This window comes from Labeo rohita, chromosome 12 (assembly GCF_022985175.1).
Source record: "Labeo rohita strain BAU-BD-2019 chromosome 12, IGBB_LRoh.1.0, whole genome shotgun sequence".
In the NCBI taxonomy this organism is placed as follows: domain Eukaryota; kingdom Metazoa; phylum Chordata; class Actinopteri; order Cypriniformes; family Cyprinidae; genus Labeo; species Labeo rohita.
The window spans coordinates 1,103,169-1,115,000 of record NC_066880.1 but is presented as its reverse complement, the minus strand read 5'-3'; the positions used below and the strand labels follow the sequence as shown (position 1 = coordinate 1,115,000).

The 11,832-nt window shown below is 30.1% G+C and overlaps 1 protein-coding gene across 4 annotated transcripts in view; it reads left to right on the top strand.

Moving 5' to 3' along the window:
* Nucleotides 1–11,086, top strand: part of lrrc20 (leucine rich repeat containing 20) — a 15,971-nt gene extending 4,885 nt beyond the window's left edge. For 3 of the 4 annotated variants that reach the window (XM_051123774.1, XM_051123772.1, XM_051123773.1), the window contains exons 3-5: nt 985–1,134; nt 2,682–2,849; nt 10,830–11,085. In XM_051123774.1, the coding sequence (XP_050979731.1) occupies nt 985–1,134; nt 2,682–2,849; nt 10,830–10,945 (434 nt within the window). In that variant the 3' untranslated portion in view covers nt 10,946–11,085. Of the gene's footprint in view, nt 1–984; nt 1,135–2,681; nt 2,850–10,829 lie in introns of all 4 variants that reach the window. The other variant, XM_051123771.1, reaches the window with a different exon arrangement.
* Nucleotides 11,087–11,832: the final 746 nt, after the last annotated feature.

The window sequence follows — 11,832 nt, the reverse complement described above, 5'->3', positions numbered from 1 at the left end:
ATGGTGGTAAAAATGACATTTTTGATTGCATTAAAGCTATATATATATATATATATGTCATTTTTACTACCAAAACTAATCATTGCAGTAAATAAATGTATTATATATATGTGTGTATATATATATATATATATATATATATATATATATATACATACATATTTTTTTTAAATAATAATAATATAATATATTATACATAATACATTGTAATAATGATAATTTATATATAGAGAGAGAGAGAGAGAGAGATTTTTTTTTATTTTTTGCACACTGTAATGCTCAGTTTTGGTAGTAAAAATGATTTTTTTTATTTCATTTGTTATGTATATTTTATTTCTTTTTAAATCTTCAGTCTTATTTTGTACGTGTTGGAAAGGTGTTGGATTTTATTGATTATTTTGGTTTATTTTGATTTATTTTTAAATTCAGCATCATCAAATTACGTAATATTAGGCCTTTTTTTCCCAAGATGCAGAGTTGTGTAATTCCAAAAAAAATCACTTCTTGTTCCTCATAATTTATTTTATTATTTTTATTGTTATTGATTATTATTGATTGACTATTTAGTTTTGATCTGTGCTCAGTAGATGGTGCTATTGTGCTGAATGGCTCCTTCAAATCAAATATACGCTTGATTTTGACCATTTACCAATTGATCAAGTGTCATTTTCCTTAAATCATCATATTAGTCATTTAATGGCAAGAGTAAGTAAACCTAAATGGCAATCAGCGGCATTGTGCAACCCAACACTTTGATTACCCACACACACGTCAAGAGCGTCCAAATGACTGTGTTAATTTCTGTCCGTCATCCTGATAGTATTCGGCGTGATTTGCTGAGTGATTGCACAATGGGAGCTTGTTGATATGCCGAGGCGACGGCTCTCCGAACAACACAATCTCTTAATTAGACGCTCGTATTAATGAGCTGATTTCACCTCTGATGCCAGAGTCAGTCTGAATCAACTCTGTTTTCTGCCTCAGATCTGTCCGACTGCGGCCTCGTTAGTTTTCCTGACGGCGTCTTCAAAATGATCCGCAGCTGCACAGACAACATCCAGAAAATCTCTCTGGCCAACAACCAGATCAAAGCCTTGAGCAACAAGTTCTTCCTCACTTTTACTCAGTTAAGAGGTAAGACTTCAAGATTTTCAGTATCTCTCTGGAGCAGCAGGCGGTGTGACCAATCACTTTATATCACATTAACAATGTATTTCATCATACACTGCAGTTGTTATTGCTGAAATAAAAAATATGTTAATTATTAATATCAATATTAAATAATAATATGGATTTGGCACATTCATCTACTGTAGTTTTTTAAATACCTTCTCTTTTAACTAAATGGACACACAATGGACAACTGTTACAAAGTTTTTTAAATAAATGGATACTTTTATTCATCAAGGATGATCAAAAGTAACAGTAAAGACATTTATAAAGTTACAAATTATTTCAATTTCAAATAAATGCTGTTCTTTTGAACTTCCTATTCATCTGTAAATCCTGAAAAATAAAATGTATGACGTTTCCTTCAAAATATTGTGCAGCACGAATGTTTTCAAAAAATTATTATTATTATTATTATTATTACTATCATATTCTATTTTAGTAATTTTCTTAGGTGCTAATTTTTTTTAGTCATTTTCATTAGTTTTTACAAATATTTCTATAGCTTTAATTCATTTTAATTTAATAATTTTATTTATTATTTCTTCATTATGTCATATTTCTCATTTTCGCTTACATTTTTATATCTAATATTTTAATATTTTATTTTATTTTATGCCATTTTATTTATTTAGTTATTTACATATTTATTTAAATAAAATGCTTATATTTATAAACTTATGTTTATGTAAAGTTCTTTGAAATTTACTATTTGAACGCATTATTTTGCACACTGTAGTGCTCAGTTTTGGTATTAAAAATTACATTTTTGATTCCATTTGTTATTTTAATAATTACATAAATAAATAATTGAATGAATAAATATATACATACATAATACATATATACACAACAATATATATACAAACTTTTAGCAGCGCTTAATATATATATATATATATATATATATATATATATATATATATACACAGTGCTGCTTGAAAGTTTGTGAACCCTTTATAATTTTCTATATTTCTGCCTTAATATGAGTCAAAACAGCATGTTTTCAACATTTATAATTATCAGAAATGTTTTTTAAGCAGTAAATCAGCATATTAGAATGATTTCTGAAGGATCATGTGACACTGAAGACTGGAGTAATGATGCTGAAAATTCAGCTGCGCATCACAGAAATAAATTACAGTTTAACAGATATTCACATGGAACACAGCTATTTGAAATTGTAATATTTTTTCACTATTTTTACTGTATCAAATAAATGCAGCCTTGATGAGCACGAGACTTTTTTTAAAAAAAAAAACTCACCAACCCTAAAACTTTAAATGTTGGTTAAAAGTATGAAAGACAATATATTTGCAGTTCATTGCAAAATGTGAATCAAATCAAATATGTAAGTTGTTTCAGACTGACTGACCTAGTTACATCATGCACAGTGCCTCATGGGAGATTCTTTGATTGCACCGAATATACTGTCCAAGTAGATACCCAGACTACATTATAAGCACATACAGAGTGTTGTGTTGAAGCAGGGTTTTCTTGTTATCCTGTAGAGGTGGATCTGCAGGGTAACGTCCTCACAACTCTGCCGGAGGCGGTTGGCAACATGCAGCACTTGATCAGCATCGACATCTCCAAAAACAAGCTGACGGTTTTCCCCGAGCGCCTGACGGATGTGAGCAGCCTCCAGCACATCAGTGTGGAGGGGAACCAGATCACAGGTGACCACACATATTAACTAGATGTGCTTTAATGCAATAGTTCACCCTGAAATGAAGCGTCATGCTGTTTTCAGTATAGTTAGAAACCTGTGATTTGCATTATTCCAAACCTGCATGAATTTCATGGAAGTTTAGTGGAGTATACAATCTGCTGCAGTGTTACTTAAATATTACTTATATATTATTATAGTGTTTAGTAATATTTTTAGCTTTAAATTATTGTTATTATATTTTATTTTAGTAATTTCTTAGGTGCTACATTTTTTTTTTTTTTTGGTCATTTTCGTTACTTTTTAAAAATATTTCTATGTAACCTTAATTAATTAAATATTTTTTCTGTTAGTTGGCAAGGTCATATTTTTAATTTTCCCTTAAGTTTTTTTTTTTTTTAATCTAATATTTTCATGTTTTTATTTTATGCTATTTTATTTATTTATTTATTTACTTACTTGTTTATTTAAATATAATGCTCATACAATTATAAACTTATGTTTACGTAAAGAAATTACAAATTTGAACACATTTTTTCCACTATTTTGCACACTGTAATGCTCAGTTTTAGTATTAAAAATGTCATTTTTAATTGCATTTGTTATTTTAATAATTGCATACATATATTATTTATTTATTTTTAAATCTTCATATTTTGTACTTGTTGGAAAGTTTTTATTGATTATTTTGGTTAATTTTGATTTATTTTTCAACTCGCCATCATCAAATTTGGTAATATTAGACCTTTTTTTCGAAGATGCAGAGCTGTGATTGCAAAAGAGTTTTAATTTTATACTTATTTTTTAATGATTTTAGTATTTCAGCTTAAATGATTTTTTTTTCTGTTAGTTGCCAAGGTCATATTTCTAATTTTCACTTAAGTTTTTTTTATCTAATATTTCCATGTTTTTATTTTATTTTATGCTATTTTATTTATTTACTTATTTATTTAAATAAAAAATGCTTATATTTATAAACATATATTTATGTAAAGAAATTACATGTAAGATGCAGAGCTGTAATTGCAAAAGAATTGTAATTTTATACTTATTTTGTAATCATTTTAGTATTTCATCTTAAGTGAATTTTTTTTTCTGTTAGGTGCCAAGGCCATATTTCTAATTTCTTTTTAATCTAATATTTTCTTTTTTTATGCTATTTTATTATTATTATTTTTTATTTACTTAAATAAAATAAAATAACAAAATGTTTTGTTTTATTTGTTTTATATTTTATTTTATTTTAGCTTTATTTTAGTTATCAGAAATCATTTTTAATAGTTTTGAGTTAACTTTAAATGAACAATAACAACACTAATTTGCTTTTTCAGAAAAAAAAAAATCATAAAACAGCTGGACTTCTGTTATGAAATGCTCAGGGTTGTTTTTGTAGTCTTAGAGAGTATAAATCACTGCTCTTTGTTACGTAGAATATCTGCTTCTGTTTTCTGATCTGCTGTTGTCATATGTTTGAAATGACACGAGGGTGAGTAAATAATGACAGACTGTTTATTTTTGGCTGAAATCTGTCTTTAATTAGATTCCAAACTGAGTGAAACGGGTATGAAGTGTTCTAGCAGTGACAAACACTATTACAAACCGACAGGATAATTAACTCTCATTAGACCTGTCATTCATACTGAGCCTTTAAGAGAAAACTGATGGACAGATCGACGCTTCTTCTGAAATCACACATTTATGTAAGAGACAAACGCATCTACTTTTTGTGAGGGCAGAGACACACACACACACACACGCAAACACATTATGCATAATAGTGTTCATCAAAACACACAGCATGAGACACAGAAACGAGATCTGAGAAATACGGCAGAATAATCTGCAAACACAGAAAACATGAATGCAGTGAATCTCAGGAACATGTGTGCGTCACACTTCACCTCTAAATCACAAGTTAAACAAGTTAAATGTGGCACAAAACCTATTTTGGGTCCAATTAACATCTGCATTTGTGATATTATTCTCATGATCATTAAGCACTTTTTCAAGCAAGTATTTAAAGAAAATAATCAGATGCTTTGCTTTTACATTTTTTGTAATTCTCAATTCTTATTATAGTTTAGGGTTAATATAGTCAACTAAAATTAATACCATTAAAAAAAACACTTTGTTATTTGAAATAAAATTTAAAAAAAAATAAAAAATAAAAAAAAAACCCCTGAAATGAAAAATAATACTTGATAGAAAATCTATATAGATAATAGAAACAGAATGAAAACAGAAAATATAAAAATAAAACTAATTCAAAATATTAATAAAAGCTATAATAGGATTTCTAAAATAACCATGTTGGAGATACGGTCATGAAAATCAAATTTTTTAGTAAAATTAAACAAATGCATTGTCATATATAATTACAATTCAAATAATATATATATATATATATATATACACACACATATATATATGTATATTGCATTACATTGATGAGATTGTGCTTAATTTGTTAAATTAACAAATTAAATGTGACACGAAACCTATTTTAGGCCCAATTAACTTCTTATGCATTTGTGATATAATTCTCTTTTAAGAATGTAAATAATGCAAATAAGTATTTGAATAAAATAATCAGATGCTTTATTTTTACATTTTTAAAATTCTAATTTTTATTAGAGTTCAGGGTTATTATAGTTAACTAAAATTAAAAACATAAAACAATTTTTGTTATTTTAAATTAAATGTATTTTTTTAAAAATCTGTAAAAAATAAATAAGTAAAAATTGTTAAAATAAAAAAAACATAGATAATAGACATATTTAAAAAGTAATAAAAATGTAAACAAAATTACTAAAATGAATTAAAACAGAAATGTAAGTATAAAAATATTAATAATTGGGATTTTTAAAATGACCACGTTAGCGATGCGTGGTGTCATGAAAATCACTTTTTTTAGTAAAATTAAACAAATGCATTGTCATATAATTACAATTTGAATAATATAATATATATATATATATATATATATATATATATACACACACACACACACACACATATATATACATATATACATACACATATACATATATATATTTGCATTACATTGAGATTGTGCTTTATTTGTTAAATTAACAAATTAAATGGGACATGAAACCTATTTGAATAAAATAATCAATGCTTTTTTTTTTTTTTTTAAATAATTTTAACACTTATTAGAGTTCAGGGTTATAATAGTTACCTAAAATTAAAACCATAAAACAACTTTTGTTATTTGAAATAAAATAAATCCAACTTAAATAAACTATATAAATAAAAAGAAATTAGTAAAGAAAAACTTACGAAAAAATTTATGAAAATTATAAAGACATTTAAAAATAAAATAAAAGTGCCAAAAACATGCAAAAATATTATTCAAATGAATAAAAACAGAAAATATAAAAAATTAAATATTAATAAAAACTACAATAGCATTTCTGTTAGATACTGTCATGAAAGTCACATTTTTGTTAGTAAAATCAAACAAATGCATCATCTCATAGAATTACAATTTAAATAATTTATATATTTTTAGTATTACATTGAGCTTGTGCTTAATTCTCATGCAAAAACATTGCACAAGCAAAAAATAACTTAAGGGCTTTCAAAAGTTTTGTTTTGAAAAGTATTGTTTTTCATGGGGACGGCGCTGTGTGGCCGTGCAACTACAGCAGTGAATCTGTAAATGTGAAACACTCAGAGGGTCGATGTCAGAAAGTTGCAGGCAGAAGCGCAGCGACTCTCAGAGATGTTTATAATTAGATGGAAAGTTCAGAAAATGTGACAGCAAAGAAAATGCCACAGTCTGTCACAGGCAATCATGATGTGCATCTGCACATTTCATTACTGTCAACACAATTCAAACCCTCCCAGTGCTTATAAATCTATTCAAAAATGTATGTTTGTATTAATAATTCACAAGGTGCACAAGCTCACTGTTCAAACAAACATCAATCAGAAAAAAACAACTTCTGATTTCCACACGACCCAATCGGCTTCCGGTCAGAGATCAGCGATATTCAAGCAACGCTGAACATCCAGTCAAAGCAGAAGAGAGAAATTATTTTAAATACACTCCATATTTTATTTAGTGTAGTGAGACATTTTTAAATGTTTAAACTGTCATAAAACTGCATTTATTTGATCAAAAGTACTTTAAAAATTGTGAAATATTTCTAGAGTTTAAATCAGCTGTTTTAAAACAGATGTCTGTTAAACTGTAATTTATTTCTGTGATCAAAGCTGAATTTTCAGCATCATTACACCAGTCTTCAGTGTCACATGATCCTTCAGAAATCATTCTAATATGCTGGTGAAAACAGTTGTGCTGCAAAATATTTTTGTGGAAACCTTCATGCATTTTTTAGGATTCACAAGTTCAAAAGAGCAGCATTTATTTGAAATAGAAATCTTTTCTAACATTATAAAGTCTTTCCTGTCACTTTTGATCTCTTGCGCGCCTGTACGTGATGTGCATTTAAAATGCAAATTGCTTATTTAGAGCTGGTAATGCATTTCATACAGCTTTACAGTAGACCCCAGATGTAATTGAACCAAGAACAGAATGTCTCCAATTTCCATATCAATTCACAAACGCTTCCATACTACTTCTGAAAAGGATTCATACGAATAAAAGCCAGGCGCTAAACCATCGTTTCCATGACAGTGTTTTTTCTTTGTGATTATCTGATGGCTACAAAAGATGAAAGCGTCTCGTAGAGCGTAATGACAATCTCACATAAGTGCGTTCCATCTCAGTACAACATAATAACAGCAACAAGCAACACAGTGAGAAACAGCACACGCTAAACACACAAAAAGAAGTGCGTCACTGGCTGACGGCGATCACAACACTTCACGCTCTCATTTCAGGCTTCCTTTCAGATTTCAGTGCTTCGGCAACAGGTTTTGAAGCTGAAGTGAGCCGTTTCTGCTTCGCTAGTGTCACTAAACACAATTACAAAATAATGAGTGTTCTGCAACAGGTTTCCGGAACAGCCATTGGTCAATTAAACAGATAATCCCGCCCCTAAACTCACGTGATTGGTTCAGTCGGCACACTCAAACAAACGGTTCTAATCGAGTCAGTGTTTTACTTCTCTGTGCATTATTAGTGTCAAAAAATGACACGCTTCTGCTTTAAAAGTCACTGTTTAAGCGACAGATTGGGAATTGTCATTTTTAAGAGAAACATTGAAATGAAAGGCTTTTACCTACCTCGCTCACTTAAAATTAGCACTTGATTACTTCTAAGCAGCTCCGTACTTCATGTTCTGGCTTGTTTTAGGAGGCACAGTGTTGTGGGCGTGTCTCTGATCACTTGATTAGGCTCCTCCCACTCCCATTCTACACCAATAGTAACACAAAAGCGCTCATTATGTGCAGCTGCGTTGCATTTATTTGTTAATAAAGTGTTACTGTAATAACTTAAAAAAATGCATTAAATAAATGCATGGTTGGAAATAAAAAATTCTAATTTATTATTTTAATAAAACCTTTTAAAATGCCAACATTATTTTGATGAGTTGATCATTACATTAACTTAATAATGTGTGTAATGTAAACTCTGTTTTTTTGTGGTAACTGATTTTCTTAAATAATTGAGGAGCAGTACATTAATAAAATTGTCTTGTTGACTTTGAAAATTATTTAAATTATTTTTATCGATTACTTCTAAGCAGCTCCTGTGCTTCACGTTCTGGCTTGTTTTGAGAGGCACAGTGTTGTGGGCGTGTCTTTGATCACTTGATTAGGCTCCTCCCACTCCCGTTCTACACCAATAGTAACACAAAAGCGCTCATTATGTGCAGCTGCGTTGCATTTATTTGTTTTAGCAGATGCTTAAATTCAGTTTCTTAATTTGGATTTAAAGTTCAGTATACATTTTTAGCATTTTTTTATGAACAGTTGTATTTTTTTTATAAAGATTAATAAATACCGTAACAAATGTTTGCTGCTTGTTAGTTTGTTATTTAGTGCATTAACTAATGCATTAGTAAACCAATTAGTAAACCATTAATGTAAACCAATTCCAAAGTGTTACTGTAATAACTTAAAAAATGCATTAAATAAATGCATGGTTGGAAATAAAAAATTCTAATTTATTATTTTAATAAAACCTTTTAAAATGCCAACATTATTTTGATGAGTTGATCATTACATTAACTTAATAATGTGTGTAATGTAAACTCTGTTTTTTTTGTGTTAACTGATTTTCTTAAATAACTGAGGAGCAGTACATTAATAAAATTGTCTTGTTGACTTTGAAAATTATTTAAATTATTTCTATTGATTACTTCTAAGCAGCTCCTGTGCTTCACGTTCTGGCTTGTTTTGAGAGGCACAGTGTTGTGGGCGTGTCTCTGATCACTTGATTAGGCTCCTCCCACTCCCGTTCTACACCAATAGTAACACAAAAGCGCTCATTATGTGCAGCTGCGTTGCATTTATTTGTTTTAGCAGATACTTAAATTCAGTTTCTTAATTGGATTTAACATATACATTTAAAGCATTTCTTTCTCCTCTAAAATTCACTTCCTTTCTGTTTTTCTCAGTGCAGTGTGGTAATTTGATTTGTCCTTCCCTTGATGTCACACCTCTCAGTTAGTTCTGAGCTTCTTTCAGCCTTTAAGTGGGTGTTTTTGCCTACAGAACCTTTAAGATGACAGCTTTCTCCTGAGTGCTTTAGTTAAAGATTTATTTCAGAGATTTTCTCCATTTGAGGTTAGTTTTGAAGTGAAGGACAACCTGAAGATTTCTTGAAAGTGCAAGTCGCCCCAAAGATAAATTGTTTTTATAAATTCTGTTTATAACTGAACAAGTTTATACAATTCTTCCTCTCCTATAGTAGAGAATGAGTGTAATTGTTCCTCAGGAGATCTATAGCGATCTCTATATCTGATGCGATACTATAGCTGACGGCTACATGGTGACAATTTTATCTCTAATAGTATCGATCTTGAAGGTAAAGTAGTTCATAAAGTCATTACCGCTATGCTGTTGGGAAATGTCAACGCCTGTTGATGCTTTATTTTTCATTAATTTAGCCACTGTATTGACTAAATACCTAGGGTTATGTTTGTTTCCTTCTAAAAGAGACAAAAAGTAATCAGATCTAGCTGTTTTTAATGCTTTTCTGTAGGATAGGTTACTTTCTCACCATGCAATACGAAATACCTCTAATTTTGTTTTGCCTCCTTAAGGGTAAAGAAGCAACAAAAGAGAGAGTCCATAGTTTCTGTTACAACATCAAGTTTTTCGAAACTATAGGATATGCTGAGGAATTGAGAGAAATCAGGAAGATTATATACAAAGCAATCAGTTACTTAATATATTATTTAATAAACATGAGCTAATATGAACTAACTACAAACAGTTGTATTTTTATTAATAACAAAGATTAATAAGTACTGTACCATGTTTATTATGAATGAACTAATTTTAACTAATTGCAAAGTGTTACTATAATAACTAAACTAAATGCATTAAATAAATGCATGGTTGGAAAATAAGATTTAAAAAATGATTAATTTAATAAAAGCTTTTAAGATGCCAACATTATTTTGATGAGTCGATCATTACATTAACTTGATGTGTGTGATGTTAACTGGTTTTATTAATTGATGTAGTAGATTTCTAGTTTCCAGCATGCTTTGCATAGGAGTAGATAAGGGAAATAAATGTCAAGAACAAGGTTTACTTTGTGCTGATGTTTTCCGATCTAATCTGATCTGTGCTCTTTATTTAATCACATTTAAAACTTGTTAATGAGAAAAATACCAAGTGCATCTTTTGGGTAATGAAAAATGAATCGCAGAGCATCTTGGGTCTGTATCTGATCTCTATGTAATACTTTGTTTTTCCTAATGAAGGAACATTTATCTCTCTTGATAATCACGGAGATTATAGAACAATATTTCTCCAAACCTGAAGGGCTGATGCTGCACACATCTCACGTCTCGCGTGTCTCTCTCTCTCTCTCTCTCTCTCTCAGAACTTCCGATGGAGAAGCTGTCGCTCATGCCTGCTCTGAAGAGTCTGGATGTGCGGTGTAACCCGCTGGCGCCCGAGGCTGTGTCTTTCCCGCATCACTTCACGCTCCTGACATAAACACATGGTAAAGAACATGAGGAACGAGGCTTCTTTCTCTCTGATGCTGCCGATTGATTTCCATGCACTGGACCGCATGCTGTGCCTCTGAATTTTTCAATAAAATATTTATTAAATCGTGCAAACGGCGTTTGCTTTCATTCTGCATATCTAGAGCATCACTTTGACATTAATACTAAGGTGTTGGACAGATGGACACGTGCAGCTGCTGTGCGGCTCCATCTGTGGTTGCAAATTACACCTGAATTCTAATATAAATTCAAAAGGCTCCAGAACTCAAGTAACTTTGTCCTTCGTAGCACCATTAGGTTTTCGATGAATATTTAATGCCGTGTTCACGTCGTGTCAGAATTACCGTAATTACGACTCTGAGATCCCGCTCGCCTCCTCACACTCAGAGCTTGTTTGTTTCTCTGGCAACATCCATGTGTGTCAACATTTCATTAATATTAACTGTATTAATATTGAATATGCTTATGGGCAATATTCAAGAACACAGCAGGTGCATCAGGTTAATAAAATAGCATTTCAACAGAAACATGTAGGTACTTAACTACCCAAGTATGTCAATTCTGTCATTATTTATCATCACTCTCTTCTGTGGAACATAAAAGAAGAGATGCTATTCATTTAACATTATATTCCATTTACACAGGCTTTCACTGTATGTACCAAAAATGTTTTTTGTTAGTATTTTAGTATATAATTTTACTTGCCCTATAATGACTCCAGATCAGGTCCTAAAATATTGTTGTCTTGATGTTTTAGCAGCAGCAGCATTATAAGATGTTTATTATATTGCAGTTCAGATTATAAAATTAACTTTTTCCCCCTTTAGCAAGCGATGGAGCTCTTGATTTTATTCTCTGATGAAGCACCTGTGGCTC